The sequence below is a fragment of the Aythya marila genome, assembly GCF_965140915.1.
Source record: "Aythya marila genome assembly, chromosome: 2".
Lineage (NCBI taxonomy): Eukaryota > Metazoa > Chordata > Aves > Anseriformes > Anatidae > Aythya > Aythya marila.
In genome coordinates, this window is record NC_139043.1 from 103,815,602 (window position 1) to 103,837,010 (window position 21,409).

The following is a 21,409-nucleotide window of genomic DNA, read 5'->3' on the forward strand; positions in this document are numbered from 1 at the left end:
GGCAACCAGCAAACACTGAACTGGGTGTAAGGCTCACTGCTAAGGCAGCTCCTTTGGCAATGGCTGCAAATTCACCAGCCACTGGCATCGTTTTTCTGCTATAGTAGCATGCAACAGGGAGAGGAGAGTCAGAGGTGGGGCATGGAAGAGGAAAGGAGGCCTCAACACTAAACACTTGTTTTGACAAGCTGATTTATTTTTAACTCAGACTGCAGAGCTCTTTGTATGTAAAATTCAGAGCTTATGGATGAAGAAAGTAATTTGAACTATAAAAATATGAACATCTATTTGTATACACATAAACCTATAAATAAACGCATTCCAAGCATTTCAAGCTGTATCTTTAGCATAGAAACAGGAAAATTTAGAACTTGACATATTCCAGAAAACCCACTATTTCTTTTTTTATGCAAGTGAAAAGATGAAAACATACTTTAACCTGTTCTAGATTTTTTTTTAAATTAAAAACACATATAAAACTTGAAAAAAATAAAAATGACACAGGTGGTTTCCTAGAATGAGCAGCCATTGCTTATCAAAGATTTACAGGTGTCAGAAGTTTTTTTGCCCAGAAATACTGTAGTGTCAAGATGCGAGTTTATTAAGCCAGAAAATATTTGTGTTAGTTAAATAAATCATCTAAAAGCTTTAGAAACTCTAACTTACTTACAAGTAAATACTTAAAAAGGCAGTACTGAATTCTGCTAGATTTCACTGCAATACCCTTTCTGTTCCTCCTGTTTTTAGGTCCCACTGATTCCCCCCTCCTTTCCAGTGTTGAATTTCCCAGTATTTCAGTTAACTTGACTATATGCTAAAGAAGAACAAGAAGGAAAATAAATACACATATTTTTTTGTCCCTTTACTATAAGTCAATTTCCTCTCCCCATTTCACTCTAACTTCTTTCTCAGCTATGTAATTTATCACTGTTAGCAGATACCAATACTTTTACCTCACTTTACTGGGACCCATAAAAGAAACTGAGAAGAAGCTAAAAAGTCTAATGTTTTGTATAGATCTTTTTGGAAGACATACAGTTTAAAGCAGATGCTGGATCTTCTATTCTCCTATTTTCTCATCTCCACCTGTCTTATACATCAAGTGGTCTTCCAGGAAAGACTTCAACAAAATACTAAGTATGAGCAACACACCATCTCCTTTTCTAAAGGAGATAGATTTAAACATGATTTGGGAGATAAATGGATTCTGTCTCCACAGGGCAACGTACAGCTTAGAATAATATTCTGTATTCTAAGTTATAACTGTTACTATTCATTACAGCTAATTACAGTTGTCCATTTTACAAGTGTACCATGCAGACAAAACTGAGAACTGGGTTATTTATGACTTTCCTCTAGAAGTTAGAAAATGAAAGGATACTTCACATTTATGAACAGACCAGCTTTTAGTACCACTGGACCCTGCATATCCCTTTATTTTCCAGCACTCAAATGTGGATTGTACAGTTTTTAACATGGCTTCACTTGAGTTACTCTCAACCCCTCTACAGCATTTGGCTTTCGAGTCCTCCCAGAGGGGAACAAGTACCTGTGTTACAAAGGATCCTAAGAAACTTGTGTTCGCTCACTGGTCTGCACTGTCACAGGCCTTCAGAAATGTTTCACGTGCTTGTTACGGAGACTAAGACACTGTAAAATTAAATTAAATATGAATCCTTGCTCTTGTGAGTGTATAAAGACTTCATATGATCTAAGATACGGAAATTATGCACTAACTTGCATCAAAAATATCAGCATATCCAGCTTCCTTTTGATCTAACTTGTAAGCTATAACAAAAGGCATAAATTCTGTTCCCTAATTTAATTTAGGCATGAAAGCATGTAAAAAATTGCACTAGATTTTTTTCCTCTGTAGGTAAGATTTCAGACTATAGTTTTTTATTTATTTCTTCCCATTACAGCAACAAAAACTGTGATACAACACATGCTTTTAATTTCACCAAAATGAAAGGAACACGAATATAATTTTATTACCTTTCTTGCAGTTGGTTTTTCCACCATGGTGCTATCACTGTCCGAATTTTCTATTTGAACTGGTTTTGTAGATGCAAATTTGGGCATTTTATAGCTGTTTAGCTAGCTGTATTTTGTATCAGTGGGTTCATCGTGTGTCTGAAAAACAAACAAAACAGCAAAACCAACATTATATAAATATACAAATTAAAGTGTCGTATCAAGACAAATGTTCTTACTGCAGATGGTAGCAGAGCTGAATTGTACTCCAGAAAGTAGACTGACAATAATAGCAGACTTCAAGCATCCTTCTCACTTACAGCTTCCGCCCTGGGGTGAAAACCTAAATGCTAAACAGAAACATGGCTACTGCTGGGGACAGCGTCATTGGAAAATCACAAAGTCACCCGCTGAACTGCCTCATCCTTCCAACCTACGTCTTTGGCAGACTTAAAGCTTTCAGGTATTTGACATCTCATTGCTGCTCACCATGTCACTTTGTTTTATAGGTCATAAGACTGGGAAGATGCACAAAACCATTTCCAGCAACACTATCAACAAAAATTATTTTTCTAGCCAGGGAAACTGAAATATTGTCTACCTAAAATATTTCAGAAAGGCAGTCAAATCTTGGTGACGTGCTATCCATCTGATAGAACAAAAGAGATACATTAGAAGAAAAATCTTTTAAAGGTTAGGCCTGGAAGTAGAAGCCTTAATTCCTGCTATCTAGTGAATCAACCACATAAGCCATCACTAGAGATGTATGTATACAAAACTCAAAGAAGTCTGTGGTGTTTCATCTCTGGGGCACACCGAGTAAGCATCATGACAGTTTCACATAATACGACTTTGATTTTCCCATGTTACTTCTGGTTGCACTCTTCTACTTCAAGACAAGTGAAACATTTTTAATACCTGACAGTGAAAGTCAAGGTCATCCCAAAAACTTATTTCAGGAACATAGAAGAAGACTGCCCTTCACTGCCAGCAGTACACAGTCTAGTGATTTCTAGCATTATTCGTTTATCATCCTTTTAAGAACTACAAAGTTCTTACAACAAATAAAGTAGTTATGATCAATTAAAAATCCAAAATACCCTGTCAACACACCAGAATTTTTACTACACAACCCGTTAGGTACTACAACATGCAAGTTTAGACAGAAAATCTGCAAATGCTATTGATTCTGAGTATCAACCAAGCGAAAATAGCTAAAGTTTCCCTTCATGTTCTACATTTAGGGTAATTGTCAGAGCAGGAGCCAAAACAGGATGAGAATAAGCAGAGCACACTCAGCTCACTACAGTGAATGAGTAAGAGACTGAAAAAGAAAGGCAGACAGATGACATTAGAAAGTTAACCTAAAGAAGTCTGTATCAACAACTTGCATTTGACTCGGGGAAGCTCATGAGCAATCATCTTCAAGTCTCCAAAGGCATGCTGTTGATTTACTCTGCTCTGGCTCGTTAGAAGTCAAGCACATTGCTAAGGCACTGTATGCTCAGGTTCCTCATAAATCCCAAAATCCAGTAAGAGATTTGTGGCTTAGCTGAGACTCAGAAGCCAATTCCCAGCTCTGGGTGAAAACCAAGAGATCTAGACGAAAAACATGGTCTATAGCAAGAACAGTCATAACCAAAAATCCCGAAGTCACTCACTGAACTCATCCGTCTTGCACCTGTAAAAGTGCCTGAGATGAAAAGGTCATGTGAAAATAAAAACTGCATTTGACTTCAGTTTAAAGCTCGTGATGTCATATTTATCTCTTGGAGCTGATGTGTCATGCTACGCACATTTACAAGATCACAGTCTTACTGACTCTTGCAGTAATTTTTATTATTATTATTATTTAAATCTCAACTAGCTTTTGTTTCAGGTGTGAAGTTTCTATTGCTACTTTACAATTAAGATTTTGGGATCATCATGCAGAGAATTTGCTGCTGTTACAGGATCAGGGCCACTGGTTTGGTTTGACACCAGTAACCAGCAGACTAGAGCAGCAGAAACTGCTGGTTTCTCTTTAGTGCACGCTAGTCCTGACACCCAAAACTTTTAAGATTCAAACAAATTTCTCCCTCCAAAAGACTTAAACTTATGTGAAATTATCATACAGAATACTTGGTTGAGATGAATACTGTTGCACACTACAGAGTAACATCTTACTTCCTTATTCTTCCATAGGAGGAAGAGAAGAACAAGAGAGGAAGAAAAGTTCAAAATGCCCAGTCCCAAAGTCAGCAAATTAGGAAATGCCAAACTAAAGTCTGATCCTTCCCTCCCCCTTCCCCTACGCTGAAGTATTTTTCTTTTAACATTAACCACAAGCTTATAAAAAAAACAGGAAGAGCTTAATTAGAAACTCTCACATACAATAACCTGAATCTTGTTTCCACTGTTACATCAATATAAAAAAAATACAATACTGTGAAATTCCTAATATTCTACTTTTGCCCAAGACACAAGAAACAGTAGCGTATTCCCTCACTTCGAGTAGGGTCAATAAGATTTTATCAGTGTCAGTGCTGATATAGAAACAACCATTCATTTTTAACTGACACTGAAACACGTTTATATGCCTGTTTGTTTTCCTTGTTGTTTTTTTTTTTTTGTTGCAGAAAGAAAAAAAGGGTTATCAAGTCAACAAAGAGTGTTTTTGAATTAGTTTCCTGTATTTTGCAGGAAACATTTTTTAATGCTAAAATAAGCAACGAGTTAGTACCGTCACAGACAGCTAATACCACGCTGATTACACCACACACGCAGTCCTGCCACTAAAAACAAATATTTCTGTTTTGGTGGGTTTAAAAAAAAACAACTCCCCTAAAACAAAACAACAAAACCACACACACCACAAATACGCTTTTGCTCAGTTAGCCTCCCCGATCCTACATTTCAGTTGCAACAATTCCCAAGTTGAACTGTGCCCCAGTAAAGGCTTTTGTAAAAATTAAAAAAAAAATAAATAATAACTTCAGCAGCAATGATGCTCATAGACTGAAATTGTCATTCATTGCTTTATTTTGAAAATACAGCAAAACAGCCTGTACGTTCTTCCTGTTACTATTTGGGTACATCATCATGATCACAACTACTTTAAAACCGATCGACAACATGTAAAAACGATGTTTGAATCAAAAACTGTCATTATTTCAATCAATGTATTTCTCATGGCACGTTCAGCCATTTTCTTTCCCTCCTTTCTCTCTGATGCTTGACTCCCTGAAACCACCTCTGCCGCTGCTGAGCTTCTCTTCCCGCACTGCATGGGAACGTGCCTGGCTCTGGCAGCATGGAGCCCACCTCCACCAGCTCCAGGAGGTCGAGCACCAGGCCTTGGCTCCTGCCTCGCTGGATTCACCTGCATTTGGTGAAGGCCAGCTTCTCCTTTGATCAAGAAGAGAAGGCTCCAGGGTGATATCATTGCAGCCTATCACTACCTTAAAGGGGTCTTATAAAAAGACTGGAGAAGGACACTTTACTTGGGTAGATAACAATAGGACAAGGGGGAAGGGTTTTAAAGTAAAAGAAGAGAGATTTAGATTAGAGGTTAGGAAAAAATTCTTCACTCAGAGGGTGGTGAGGCACTGGTACAGGTTGTCCAGAGAAGCTGTGGATGTCCCATCCCTGGAGGTGTCCAAGGCCAGGTTGGATGAGGCTCTGGGCAACCTGATCTAGGGGGTGGCATCCCTGCCTACAGCATAGGGGGTTGGAATAAGGTAAAACAAGGTGATCTTTGAGGTCCCTCCCAACCCAGGCCATTCTATGATCCTATGATCATACAATGGCATGAGGATGACGGAAATGCTTTCACAGTAAATGCAAACTAAAAGTATTCTTTAAATAGACATCAGATGATGTAGTTGTAAATACAACTTTAAAGTTGTATAATCACAGAAATCTAAGTGAATGAAGAAAGCAAGGGTGTTCCTATTTTGTTTACCACATGATCAAAATCCAAAGTGAATTCATTTGGTTCTTGACCCCAGGCTAATCATGATTTGAAGAGAGAAAGGCTTTGGGAGATCACAGAGTTAGTAATCCAGTATGTGATACTAAAGCAGGTTATTAAACCATTCCAACTATCATCCAGACTACAGCTGCATTTTCATTACATGTTTTATATACCAGCTTGCTATTTCACAATCCAAGGGTAAAATACTTTTCAAACACATATCCCAAATACTCCAGAAAAAATAAAAGTACATTTTGTAAAAAGGTAGAGTTGTATCTTTCATGACGTGGCACTACAGTCTAGAAATGTAAGCAAACTACTCAACCTATGATCATGTAGTGGATACTACTGTAAAATCCTAGACTGACGAAGTGACTTCACTAATATTTTTACTTTATTTACATTTGCCTGCAAGGTCAGTGCCATTTTAATTCATGTTCTGAACACAGGCCACAGACATTTGCATTCCCAGTTGAAACATAGAACATTATCAGGTTCTTCTAGGGAAACCTCAATCTCTCTGCTTAGAGTTTCCTTCAGGGGTGTTCCTTAAGGCAGTTACTGGTTTATCAGGAAGCCTCGATGGCCTGTTTCAAATCAGCAGAACCCTAAATTGAAAGTTATACTCTTTACATTTAAATTATTTTCCTTTGTCACAACACTGTCAAAACAAGCAGTTTCATCGCTTTGTCTGACAGACAGGCACAACTGTGCTTTTCTTCTAACAAATGGATCCATTTCATGCTTTTAGTGAAATGTAAAAACTGCTTCCTGCTAAAGAAACTTCCCCACGTATAACAAAGAGTGAGTACTCTGACTTCTTGCTCTTTATATTTGGATGTCTTTCCTGTACATTTGTTATCAGTCAATACCCTGATAACACACCTATTATTTAATAGGTGTGTTCAAATAACACACCTATTATTTGAAATGGTGTGTTAAACTTTTCTCAGTCATTTTTCACTTAAAGCAAGTTAAAATCAATCCTATTTTGTCATTAAAGTAACAAAGGCATTTTTGACAGTTCTACAAAGAGTAATATAAAAAACTAGGATAATGTAATCTAAATACACCAACAAAAATAAGATTTCAAGTAACTAGCTACAGAGAAGGATGGTTACATTAAATCCCTAATATGTACAAGTTACTATACTAGATTTGTTACTATACTAGATTTGTACCTGCTCATAGCTAGCTGTAATGAAATGGCATGCCTTCACACACAAAAAAACAACCAAGAATTTATACAGTACTCCAAAGTCGCTGTCATTGTTGGTAAATCCCTTGGTACAAGTCCTTGCTTTCAGCCCAGTTTCCTGAGAAGCTGAGGCCCGTGTGATGAAGTCGATGCATATGGATGATTCACTGATGGCTTTCAAACCTGTAGATGGTTTTGCTGAAAACTTCTCTTTGCTGTCAGACTTAAAAGGTATTAAGCAAGTTTCGTGGAAAAAGGCAGTTGGCAGAGAATGATTATAATTATCTGTCACTTTTCCCTGAGGGAAAGTTTCAGTATGAGCTTCATACCACGCAGCATGTAAGAAAAATCCACACAAAATGGTCTTTATAGACCACTTTTCTTTCTTTCCCCCATTTGCAGGGGAAAGTTTCAGTTGAGACTTGCATGCTCCCTGTCAACCAACCGTACGGCAAATCTGTGAGAAATTAAGCATCGCTTAATTATCCCAGGATGTCTTTGCCCTAACACATACAGCAAGAAGTTAAAGGATGCTTAGGGAAGGTTTTCTTTAGTAGCCCTGGTGTAGAGCTGATCTTGAAGGTTTGCTGACTGCCCTTGTAGCAAAGCAGTGGAGCACAAGATTGAACTTCTGTAAGACTGAGAGCAGATGGGTTCATTTCCAGGATACTGAATTTATCCTTGGGCTCTAGAATGCATTTGCAATTAAAAACGCAGGGGAGCTAGCATAAGGCAACCTTTTTAATTACCTTCATTCTTCAGTATTTCCCTTATCTTTTTATCTGCAGAAGAAAAAAAATATCCCTCTCTTCCAATAGGGATTTACTCCAGAGTGGGAAACAGTGAATCAACTGCACATTTCTGCTATAAATTACTTGACAGGAGTACTTCAGAATGTTTTGCTAAAATTAAACTTGTGTGAGTGACAGCTAAGGCTGCATCTACATTAGCAAGAAGTGCAGCTCATCAAGAGCAGATCTGTGGAGTACAACAGCTGGTAACAAAAATCCAGAATTGACACTAGTCACATTTAGCAGTTTTGCTCCAAACTACTCCTATTGCAGCCCCATGTGCTAAAGGCACTTCAAAGGCTGGAGCACATTCAGCACACTCCTGAACACAGCTCAGTTTCGCTTTAGCCAAGAGCAATCAAGCTTGGGAATTGAGCAAACTGAACTACGGCAAGGAGAGATGATGGGGACAGTCACTCTACAGGTGTACTGCTGATTCAAACTAAGACACTGATGTACATATCTCTTTGACATCTCCTTCCTCCCACACCCCAAACTTTTCTTTCAAATATTTTTAGAAATGACTGGTCTGACCTAGATCTCAACAATATTGAACATCTGTTATGGGAAGGAAGAAAGAAAGCTGGTGGATGAGTACGAGAGAGAAACCTGAGAGCAACTGAACTGAGGGCGAGGGAGGCAAAAGCCAGCGGTCCACATTCTGCTCAGAGAAAGCCAGCCCGTACGTGCACATCAGCAGCTCCAGCCTCACCGTGCCCAGTGTTATCTGTACTCTGGTGGGAGCATCAGATGCAGCTGAGGCTAAGACATTGGTCAAAAAGGAATGGATATAGTACAAAGGACCAAAATGTACAGAAAATTGGGTATTTAAAAGAGAAGATAGTGGTAAAATGCAGAGTTTAAGAAAATGGATATTAACAAAACATTCATTTAACTGAGTTAAATATTCTGTAGCATTTTTTGGTTCTCCCCATACCTTTCTTACCAAGAAAATGCAGATGGCTTCGTACTTTATTTTACAGGAAAAGCATCTTAAAGCAAACAACTTTGAGAAGCGATTTCTTTCCAAAAGAGAGGTTAAAAAAGCTAGCAGTGCCAATGATACGTGAAACTTCATGATGGGTTGTGTAGCAGCACTGACTTTTTTTCCCCCTCTTCTTACACGAGTCGTTACCTCTATAGTCAAACTCAAACATAAGCTTTGGCTATACAATGACCCAGCTCCCAGTCAGACTGCAATGCATGTGTTATCTGAGATCAGCATCTGCTTTTTCACCTACAGCATCCAGTAAGAAAATGAATGGCTTGAGGTGAAACAAGAGAATTACTTGGGATATTTTGGTGTGGGGTTAGAGACATGTAAGAGGCACAAGACCAGGAGGCTGGGACCTTGGGGAAAGGGACCATTCAGGTCTGAACATGCAAGATTCAACACAGACTAAGAGGTAGGAAAGTCCAGCAGTACAGTACAGAGCTGGGCTTTTCTGGCTCAGAAGGTTAAGCACCACATCTGTGAAAAGAAACGCTGTATTTTGATCTGCTATGTCCCACACAGCATGCCTGTGGATGAGGAGTACAGCCTCAGATGAGCTTCTTCATTTGTGAGAGAATGCAACTGTGATGAGGAAACAGCAGAGACACAAACTTGAGAGGACAAACATGGGGAGGAGATTGCACAAGACTCTGTGATCAACCCAAGGCTTCTTTCCCTCCTCATGATGTGGAGTACAAGCCAGAAATACCTAAACATTGGCATCCTTCTGGCTGTGTAAAAAATAAAAACACAAACACTGCAACTGCTTCTAGTTTCAACTGAGAATGACAAACTTACTCCTGTTGTCAGTTTCCCACTAACTGCTTGGAGAGACACACTTGGAGAAACAAAGGCTTAAACACTCGCTGTCGTCTCAGGAGAGCATCAAGATGAAAGCAGAGGGCAGGATGTTGCCCAGGGCACGCTGCATATTTTCCAGTACCAGAAGAACTGGAGCAGGTATCCATCACAGCTCAGAGCTTATGAAGGGAACTCATATATAGTTCAGTGCTTCACACCCAGCAGGCTCCATCGGGGTAACTGGAAGTGGACTTCTCATCAGGACCAATAAACGCAGCTAGCAGGAGGCAGATGCTGTGAGAAACACCGTGTGGGCAGCATTGTCAGGAGACAGTAACAGCATTGGGAACAGAGCCAGGAAGGAGGCCGGGGAGAAAAGATACAGAAAAAGATGGAAGCCAGGCCTGCTTTAGGAAAGCGCCAGAAGGGGCATTATAGACAGAGCTCTGCCGGTTCCACACAACTTGTCCTTTTCTGTCTCTTCCTATCCCACTCCGCTGCCCATTTTCTTCAGTGGGAGTTACACCTCCCACTCTTATCTCACACTTCTTATCTCTTTGCCATAGTAGAGAAAGTTCAGATCCCAAAATAAGGTGTATGGAAGAACATCTTCCAGATGAGAGGTATAATTTCACTTAAAGGCATACTGTGACATTCTCACAACGTGTATATTTATTCTCTGATCACCTGAAAATTAGCAAGTTTTGCAGAAGGAGGGTGCAAATCAATAGCAACCTGTCAAGAAACAGACAGGTGCCCTGAATTATGCTCTGTAATACAGCTCACTGCAGCAAAATGAAAGATTCTTCCAAAAGATGGTCAAAGCCTTTTCCTCCTTCAACAGAGTAAGATTCATTAAAAATGGCCCTTTGAAGAGAAAGCCTACTTACAAGTCTCATTAGAATATTAGACAAAATTATATTCTGTAATTTCTAAGTGAATGGTGACTGTAACCACAGAAACATTAGTTTCTGTACCAAGGTTTTCATTGGAGGACTGCATAAATACAGCTATCCTATCATCACTGCACCAGTTTATTTGGTATTCGCAACAAAAACAATAAAAGGGCTACTAAAGGCCTCATTTGAGCAAAAGTAGCTCTAGGTCTTTGGTGCAAAGTTCTGTGCAAGTGCTACTGCTCAGCAGTGTTACTCAACACCTAACCTCCCAAACTGCTGAAGTCAAAGCTGGCTTGGTACAAGATCTCTATAGTAATAATTTTTTTTTCCCCAAAACTGTTAATACATTAAATATACCCAGCCAGAATGGCCTAATCATACACTTAAGTACATCTGTGCTGGCAAGCCCACCTCCTGCTACAGGCCAGAAGCACGCTGTCCCTTACAAGCTTAAAGGAAAACACATTTTGGGTAACAGGAGGTGAAGTAAGAAGCTATTTGCATCTTACACTATTTAAGACCACATTTTACCATCATTCGCTTCCTGTACGTAGCATGCACTAAAATACCAGCTACGACAAGCAGAACAATTTACCAGGCACTTTTTGCCCCTCACTCCGTGCCATCTCACCATGCTCGCAGTCACCAGCAAGCAAGCCCTGCCGCCTTTAGGTAGCCCACAGGTTTGTTATGTTGGAAAGAACGGTGTCTGAATGCTACACGCGGTGGCTTTTAAAGATGAAAGACGACGAGAATGTTATGGTTTCGAAAATATCCACAAGCTCTTTCACACATGACCACGACAGCCCAGCCCATGCAGATTCCAGGGTGAGAGCGATGGCGAGATCTAGCGCGTACTCTCAATCTAACGCTGCCTAAGGCAACAGTCTGTTGTGGAATTAAGTGCAAACGCAGTACCCAGCGTGGACATGAGTCACAAGTTTGGCAGATTCTGCGGCATTTGACGAGAAAATATGACAAAAACACTGCTGGTCCCGAAACGGGGAATTCTTCGTTCGTAGAATTTTCCTTTAAGCCTTGCACGGTGCTCGAGGTGACTGTGGCTACAACACACAACACCAAGATCAGTTTTACTGCTCTGCTACAGCTATTTTGCAACCTCATAAAAACTGCCTGCCCTCCGCAGCAATTCTCCCTCCAAGGTTTTAGATACATTAAAATCAAAGAAAAATAAAAAAACAGCATAGACACAAGCACGCCTTTTCGAAATGCCATGAGAAGACTGGGATGTGTGTGCTTTGGAGACTCCCAAGGTCCTAGCTAATACACGGAATGGATTACAGGAGTGTATTTCTACATTTTATTTTGAAATGCAGAGATACTCGAGATCCAAATACATTATAGGAAGATTTGTACAAGAAATCCTTTTGGTTTTGAAAAAATATTTGAGCCTCATTTTCCAGAGGTGCCCTTGCAGAGTGAAATAGGAAGGCGCAGCGACGACTCAACCTCCGGAACAGCTTTTAATACACTCCAAAGTACCTACTCATAGCATGCCAGACTGCACTACACAGGGATAGGATGAAGTCCCTAAAAAACAGCTGACATTCAGGCAGCAAGAAAGATTTTCCAGTACTTCAGCTGGAACTCACCACTACTTCCTACCAAAATAAAGAGCGTACCTAATAGTCTAGGAATTTCTACTAGGAAGAGCAAAAAATGGGAGGATATACAACTCTGTCCTATTCAGAAAGGAAAACTAGGATCTTTGCAGGGATTTTGTTGTACTTGCCTAGATTCTGACCCAGGACGCCTCATTTTAAGAGCCTGATTTTACCTGTGCTTGGTTTCACATTTCAGACATCTCACAATACTCTCCGATTTATTTTTAGTGCTCACAGCAGGACCTAGACTTGTCAGCCTCTTTCTAACAAATACACTCTTTTGAAGGGTGAAACTGTATCCTTGTTTTCTGATTGAATTTTAGCAAGTAAGGAACTTACTTAACTAAACTTACCAAAGAATAAGCTTACCAAAGAATACAAAAACTTCCAGAATTATAAAATAGCCATGGTTGGAAGGGATATCCAAAGGTCCCATAGGTCCCTTCGTTACCTGGTCACTCAGACATTTTCAACTCCCCTCCTACCTTGCAAAGAACAGGTTGAGTTCATTACCTGAACAGGAAAAAAAATGGTAAGAGAAACCTTGGCAAATACAAGCCTTCCTGTTCTTGACCAACTGTAGATACCTATAATTTATGCACCAGGGTTATAAGCAGCACATTGTGAAAAAAGAGAAAGCTTTGGCCCCAAATTTAATTTACAAAATCTTATTCACCGATTTGAAATACCACACAGCAGCATGCCTGTGAGATTTGTGGCATAGATTGACTTGAATTTTAAAGGTACTCTGCATAGATCATCCTCCAATAATGGCTGTATATGAGCAAGAGATTGCTCCTCTGTCACACCACATCTCATCACTAGAGATGACTCCTTCGGTTTGGACAGCTGTAATGTTTTCTTACGACTACACTTACAATAAACACCGACCAAAAAAAGAACAAACTCATAGCACAGTAGTGCTGGACGTGTCTTGCCTCATACCAACTAAAACTCCATTACCTACCTGTCAGAATGAAACCAACACACTGGCACTGATTTGCTTCTGAAAGTAAAAACAACGTAAAAAAAGCAAAACAGTTTTACAACTCTGATTTTATTTATACTTCTTTGGACTTGTGCAGTATTTTCACTTGCTAATCACTCCTTTTAATCTGAGCCACTACTTGAGCCCTGAGAGCTCCTGCTGCAGTGCTAAGTTACACTCGATACAAGAAGTGGACCTCAAGCCCCTGCAATCACTCTTACTCCTGGCAATCACAGGCAAAATGCCGCAGCACTTGAGGAAACTTGCTTCTTTTGCTGTACCAAAGTTTTTGACAACCTGATGAAGTTCTGAAGAACCACTGACCAGAAACACATAGGAAGGGGCTTCATTTGCTTCCAGAGAAAGTTAAACCTTTTGCCACTCATACCATGAGTATTCCCTATTTCAGCTTGCCTTCACTTCCCCCTTAGGGAGAAGGAACCAACTTCATTTTTTTAAGTAAACAAACAAAACCTTTAACAGAAGGGCAACTTATCTTGGACAACACCCCAGAACCTACTAGCCATAAATTAAAGCTTGAATTAAGAAGGTTTAGGCTCCCCTGCCTTCATAAACATTATTTTCATAACATTGATGGAAGATGAGAATGCTTTGCTTCCTTCATGTTGCAGATGGCAACTTAAGTTAAGAGAAAAAGTAAAAGCCAGGAGTTTTACTAATCTGTTGTAGCCATAATACATCAAGGACCTGATTTTTCAGAGCATTTCACATTACTTAGCACTTTGTACTTGGTTAGACCATAGCTACTAGTGGCTAGTTTCAGCTTCCATCAGCAGCTCCTCTACCCCACCACTGCTAGAAGGGAAAAGGTAAAACAGTCTCAAAGCAATTAGCCACAAGTGAGGAAAACACACATCAAATACTCCTATAAAAAGCCTGTATCTTACAATATTTCCATAACAGATGAAAAAGCATTAGTTTTTAGAAGCAATACTCAATTTTCTTCAACAAGGGATCCTCTCCTGGCAACCTCTTCCTGAAGTAGAGGACTTAATCCAGCCTCTGCAACAGGGCTCCTCTTGGAGCAGCCTCCTTGACCACACAACTGTACTTTACCCCAGAGAGCTCATGATCCTCCTCATTATTTAACGTGGAGTCTCCACCAAAGAAGAGTCAGGTCTTGATCCCATTCTTCCACCAGCAGAAGGGCAATCAATGCTACCCTAGTATACTGGGTATACAGACAGCATTTCTGACACAGCATAACATGAAGTGACACTGAAGTACACAGAAAAAGGATATGCAAATATGGACGAGAAGCACTCGTTTCACTTTTGTAAAACACTCCCATTTCCTTCCTTTACTCTCTTCAAAAATTCTAAGCCTCAGAAAGATAGCAAGATCCTCCCACTGCAAGTGTCACCCTATGCATCATTTTAGTTATGAAAAAGCTAAAAGCTATTTGTTGATATCAGATGTCCAAGCTCACATGGAATTAATTACTGTTTAGATCTTGCCAAAGCACTGAAAATCAGAAAAGCTAACATTTTGACAAAATGTCCTCGTAGGTGCTATGCCAAACAATCTAGTCTTGCTCAGCATACAAGAGCCAAAAATTATAAACAGACCGCGACAGAGGAAAAGAGATCTACAAACGACCTTATGCTTTTTTTGCACAGATCAGTGAATATGGAAGAAAAATAATATGTTAGGCTCTGGTTGGTTCATTTGTGCTTTAACATCTCACAACAGAATATAAAATACTGAAGCCCAAGTATCCCAAAAGGCGTCCTTTTCAGAGGACTGGACACTCAACAATTCTTCTTAGTTATCTACTGAAAGAAATATACAGCATCAAGGAAACATCTGTAAAATAGGTACTCTGATTTATACCTACAGTTCAGAAGGTGAGTCCTACCAAGTCAACAGTAGGTTACAGCACTATCCATTACTTCAGAGAGCACTTTGAAGGGATATGTGTTGCTGAATAATGAAGCACGTGGACTATATATATATAGATACACACACGCACATTTACACACACTACAAATCAACCTGCAAAACTGTAATCTTAAGAAATAAAATTTTCACAACAGAAGTGGAAAAGCACTAGTTTCAAAAGGGTATACCAGATTGTTCAAGAATGGCAGAATCAGTACCAACAAGCCAGTACTATCTTACTAATTAAAATAAATAAATAGGTTCTATCACCAGTATCTCTTTATTCCCTCAATTTACTTTTAATATCCAAGAAAAATGCTGTATTCAAAGCATTTAAAGTAATGTTTTCTGACACGACTGATTTTAAATGAGGCAGGTTAAAATACTAAGGCTGAAAACGTGGAACCTGCGTAACATGGATCAGATGGCATTTACATCACAGAATAGCTTGGAGTGATTCAGAAGCAGAATATCCTGAAGGATCTCTGTTGAAGCTTCCTTTTATGCATATTGGTAGGCACATGTCCTCCCCCTAACTGGGAGGGACGAGATGTAAGAAGCAGCATTGAAAAGAACAGGGCTGGCTCCTGGCATTAATGACGGTATGGAAACAAACCCAGAAAAGCATTCCCTCTCCCCAAAACAGCAATAAACCTGCCTTCCAGAAGCCACGGCTACCGACTCCCCTTTCGGCTGGGCTGGAGCAGCTCCCAGGCAGCAGCGAGGAGGGGACACCATTCCTGCCGCACCGCTGACACCATCGCCAAGGCATGCCCCGCATTCCTCCGCGTGGGCCAGCACCGAGCTGCAGCCGGCTGCCAGAGCTGGCGAGGAACCCGAGGGGTGTTTGTCAGCGTGGCCTTGTTCTCCAGCGCGCCTCCCCGCTCCCAGGCTAACCCTTTGCACGGCAGAAATGAGGATTGGTGTTTCTACGTACGGCTGCTGCTCTGCGAGGAAGCGCTGGCGAGGAACAAAGCAGGTAACGACGAGAGGACAGACACAACTGGTTGGAGAAATACTCGTTTTGCTGGAAAGGAATTCTGCCAGACCAGAAATATCCCAAGCTTCTTTTCAGACGTTATCGACAGTCAGATGATCATATCTGAAGAAATGCTCTTATCAGTGTGTGTGCTCTAGTTATTTTTCCTACTGCTTCTTCCGCAGCAGAAAATAAGCTCGTTTCACTTTCAGTTTCCAACTCGCAAGCTGAAGCCCGAGTTGTACGCGCTGGAAGGGACTTTCTTCAGTTTAGTTCCAACACAAACAGCATAGAATAAATACATGCATCTGTCTTCTTTTTTTTTTTTTTTTTTTTAAAAAAAAAAGTAGAGACCGCACCTTTAAGAAGTGAGATGAGTTTCAAATAAATCTTATTTACAAAGTAACTTTTTTTTTTTTTTTTAAATTGAGAATCCCTGTAGCAGAACTGGGAACACACCACAGCTTTACAAGACTACCACACACAGGTAGTGCAAGAAGAATGCATCCTCTGACTCTGAAAAAAATCAAGTCAGTCAGGGAAAATACATTACCTACAATAGCTGAAAAAAAAATGAATAAAAATGTATCCCACAATTGAAAGAAAAAACGCTTGACATTTTTTGGATTTACCCAGCTTTCAGCAAGGGATCCCGTCAGGCTAACTAGCCTCAGCAATATTTTTTTCATGTTATTAGGCTGAATTCCAGGTTGAGCTGTCATGGCTCCGAGCAATCCGCTCCAGCCAGCCAGGCTCCGAGCAGGGGGACGGACTAGATGACCTCCAGAAGCGCCTTCCAACCGCAGCCAGGCTACGGCTCTGTTCCCTGAATTACAAATGCAGATGTTCTTTAACTCGCAGGCAGCACGTCCACCAGCACTCCTCTCTGCCTGCTGATACATTCAGCATACAAAAAGGTTTGTTTTTTTTTAAGTCTTTCACGTTCTCCAGCAACTTACGCCGCGTAGTTAGGACAGCATTTATTCCAGGAAAGAACACAGGTGGCTAGAAAAACCTGCAGAGCTTGTGAGTGCTGATGTCAGAGTCAAGTTAAATCGTGTCATTAAGCCAGCTGTGCAGAATACACGCTGGGAAGCATCCTATTCTTGCTGAGGCCCATACCTTGCTGTCAAAATAAACATCTGCATGGAAAAAAAAAAATTTCATCTCCTTACTCAGAATTAGACATCCATAAGCTTCCAGAGTGCCAGAAGGGACCTCTCTTTATTCTAGAGAATCTAGAATAAAGACATACATAAAATATATACACTCTATAAAGGAGATTCTTGATCCTATAAAGGAGAAGCCTCTTCTGGGAAAGAAGAGCAAGCCATGCTTGCCCCAGTACTCCGTCAGGAGCTGAAGGCACTTATTGCAAAATCCATGATTAGTCCTCCCTTTTAATCTACAAGTCTGCAGAACTTGCACATTCACAGGTGCTTCCTCTCGAGTCTTTTTTAGGATGAGCTACGGGTTCAAAGGAAGCACCTGCGCAGATATTTAACATAATGATACTCCCTTGAAGCCACACGGAGAAGTGGAGTTGGAAACCTCAGTTCTGATCTGCTGCTTATTCCCTAAAGATGCAACAAAAGAAATCTTTGTTGGCTAAGAAACACTACTCCATTGGTACAGGGCCTACCAACGAACTCGGAAGCAGCAGCCCCAAAAGGAACACCACCTGAAAACACGCAAAGGCCTTTCATGGGCTAAATGCAAGTGAAGTGCCCAAGCCTATTCATAGTCCTTCAACTTCAGCAGGATTCAGCACAGGTAAGTGGTTTCCTAGAGTGCTGCTGTTGGTTATTGAGACCTAGAACAGCAGATGCAGAAAGGAAAACAAGCGTCTGACTAGACTTACAGCTCCCCGAATGGACAACAGAGATTTTGTCCTGGCTGCTTTGTGAAGGTGTGCCAAGTACACAACGGTCTTCATGGCCATCCCATGGCCATCACCACGTATCACAAAAGGAGCAGAACAAAGTAACACACCAGGCCCTTTACAGAAATGATTTTTCTTTGGGAGAAGAGAGCGCGGTGGAACAGATGGAGTGGAACAGGGAATAGCAAGAACCACGTTTGCATACAAGTGTAACTATTCAGAGCTGTAAAACTACACTAAGTACTGTGATTAGCACGCAATGTTTTAATGAGTCAACCTGTTCTTTACTTTTCAGCCCCTTCAATTTCCAGATATTTTCGAGATAAAGCTCTTTCTTTTTTAATTTTTAAAATATGGTTGTCAAGACCACATTAGGAAAAGAACAGATTAGCATTAGGTCTCTCACGAGAGAACAGCAAGGAACAAACTTTCCCTTTCCTTTACCTATTAACTCGCAGTAAGAACCCAGATTACCACCGTGCCGACAGCGTAGAGCACTGCAGAAAGTCAACTTCTGTGCTAGCACTCTTTGTTGCAGTTGATCTTACAGCAAACAAAAACAAGAGAAAGATGTTCCTGCAAACTGGGTAGGGAAGCTATCTGACCAGAGCTTGAATAGTTTGAAAAGGCAGACGCCTATTAACCAGGATACAAAGGGCTCTGAAAGAGAAGAGAAACTGTAGGAAATGTCTTAATGCAAGTAAGCACATTTCTGCTGTCATCAGGTGATGGAACTTTCTAAGATTTCTCTCACAACACCTCTCCTGGAACTGCAAAACATGACTTGGTTTCTGTTGCACTTAATACCTTCTGAAGCTCAGAGAGGGGGGTGAAAGAGCTTTCTACCTCTTATTTTCCAGTCTCATGAACGCAAGACAGCACAAGAAGCGGTTCCAACATTCTCCATCAAGCTACTGGTAAGTGGAAAGCATGTGATAGGGTCAAAGAAAATACCTTAAGCCTTCCTCTTTGCCTCCAATTTGAGATTTTGCCTCTAATATAAATCGTATTTGTGTCTCAAATATTGGCATCAGCGTAAACTCGTGTGAAACCAATCACCTTGCAACCTTGTAGCTACCTCAAGCAGGCTGAGTAACACCCGTGAAACCGTGGAGAGTTTCTTCATTTGCTGCTTGCAAAAGATAAAAAAGCCCTTGCAGCAGATAAAAGGACTTCAGCTTTGCCAGATCCTGGGAGATAACCCAAAATAAGCCAAGGCAAAGTCACACTAACTCTCAAGGGCTCTTTAAATGAATGTTTAGGTTTTACAGAAGGTGGCAATAAAAGTCCTCAATTGCACAGATAAGCTACAAAGTCTGGCTCAGCAAGCTTACGGAGGAACTTTCCAAGACTTCTCTGGGTTCTGGAACAATTACGAACTGGTAAGGAAAAAGAGTACGTTAGCAAGGCTCTGACTTCTGTTATTCTGTTAACAAAACTATTCAGTGTCATAACACAAAATGCAAGACAGAGTTTGTGCTACTATTTATTTCATACCATCTGTCACCGGAGCCTAATGATGCAGTTAAAAAACATAGTCTGGAGACTAAATGACCAATCAACATTTATACTGCTCCATCTGCAATAGAAGACGCAAAAGAAAAATAAAAAAGCCAAACACGCAGAGGTGGGCTGGGCATGAATAAGATCAACAACAAAAAAAAAGTCCAAACTAAGTTGTTCTGAACGTGCACGTTAACATTGCGGCGGCGGGTTAATCATTACACATTTTGTGATCAATAGCTCGTTCCAATTTTACAGGGGATCAACTACGCCAGTCTTCCAGGCAATTTCACCAGACTAAGATTGCCCAAACGTGGCGAGTCGGGTCAACAAACAGAATTTACTTTCACGTAGCTGCACGCTCAACATGCAGGAGGACGTTCCAGCTCGGCCGTTCGTAGGTGCAGTCCTTCAGCTGTATCTCAGACTCTTCCAGCCAGTTAAATTAGAGCGGCAACAGTTTCTGAGGTTTGTAGCAATTTGAACTGACTCCAGTGACACAAATAAGCTGCTGCTCCATCCTATAACAATAATTACTGTTCGATTTCAAGTTTATCCTTTTGACCCTAGCATAAATGGTAACGCAGTAGTATCCCCCCCCAGCTAATGTCAAATAAGCTTCAATGCTTCATGCGAGCAGTCACTCTGCCTGCTTACTCAAAGACCTTCTCCTCAAAGAAGCCACCTATTGTGCAAGCCCACTAGAAGAAGCCATAAATGAACTTAGCTCATTGCGTAGAGCCTGCTCTCTTACACAACATCTGTCATAAGTTTTGCTGCCTGTAGCGTTCAGAGCTCACCAATAACTGCGAATAGTTCTCTCGGGGGGAGAAGAAGGCACAAGGAGATGGCAGCGGAAGGGCAGAAACCCTCACATCTCTCAGATTCAGCTGTCATCTTGTCGAGACAACCACAGGCCCTCTGACCTCCACTGTCCGCTCTCCAGCCAGCCCCAATGAGTATTTCATAGAATATATCTGAGAAAAGCCAGGCAATCAGAGAAGGGACTTGCACGCTGGACAGAAAACACTGACACCACCACAAGCACAGTGCCATGGTCCTCTGAGTGCTGAGGAAAGCATTGGCACCCCTTGACTTTTCGTGTTCCAAGACACCTGACAGGGAAGTCAAAGTACATGGGGGAAAAAAAGAAAAAGGAGAGTGAAGGGATTTACTGCTACCTTCCCAACGTAACACTGTGCTGTAGCTCAAAGCCTGCAATTTTATCTGAGCAGACAGCTCCTCAAGGTTGCACAGAGACCTCCTGAATTCACATGGAGTGAGAATCAGGTCCCCAGCTCATCAAGACCAGCTGAGGATCTGAGCTTTTACCTAAAGAATGACGAAAAGCAAGTGACACCCAACATCTGCACGAGCCTGAAAGAAAACGCCAACAGGTGAAACACCCTGATGCCTTTTAAAGCTCTGTTACTCCAGGGACTCCTAACCCCTGAACCAGGGCAGAGGGTTACAGGGGGAGGGAGGAAAGCACGGGGTGCTTACCTCTGCCCAGCACCTGTGGGGGCTCCAAGCATGTCCCTACCTCAGTGACAGGCGTGAGGAGCAGGCTGCCATCGAGGTGCACACCAAAAAACCACTCACACTCGAGAAGTATGTCCCCATCAGACCATACACGCTGATAACAAGGAATTATTTTAATGAAAGCTAAGGATTTCTCAGCCGGGGTGATCTCAGCCTTCCCCACCGCTCCAGGATTAAACAGTTTTTTCCTGGAACGTGAGCACCCTTGGCCCGCTCCGCATCTGCCCGACAGCTTTGTGTTCCCACAGGCACCACAGCTCGCCCTCCACGCTGCTTTATCCCATAAACTGTGGGGCTGTCCAGAGGTGGTCAAATAGAGGTTCCCCGCCTCATCCCCCAAAACAAAGGTGCGGGGAGGGCAGGTGACAGCTGCCAC

General features: G+C 41.2%; 1 protein-coding gene across 8 annotated transcripts in view; it reads right to left on the minus strand.

Annotated features, from left to right (window-relative positions):
* The window catches only part of ANKRD12 (ankyrin repeat domain 12), a 65,061-nt gene that overhangs the window by 41,270 nt on the left and 2,382 nt on the right, over positions 1-21,409 (minus strand). For 3 of the 8 annotated variants that reach the window (XM_082752946.1, XM_082752944.1, XM_082752945.1), the window contains exons 1-2: positions 1,996-2,135; positions 1,550-1,650 (exon numbers count right to left, since the gene is read on the minus strand). Coding sequence is in view for 4 of the 8 variants with exons in the window: in XM_082752941.1 (XP_082609067.1) it covers positions 1,996-2,082 (87 nt within the window). In the remaining 4 variants the exon portion in view is untranslated. Of the gene's footprint in view, positions 1-1,549; positions 1,651-1,995; positions 2,136-14,302; positions 14,322-16,064; positions 16,928-21,409 lie in introns of those variants that run through there. The other 5 variants (XM_082752942.1, XM_082752940.1, XM_082752941.1 and 2 more) reach the window with 4 other exon arrangements.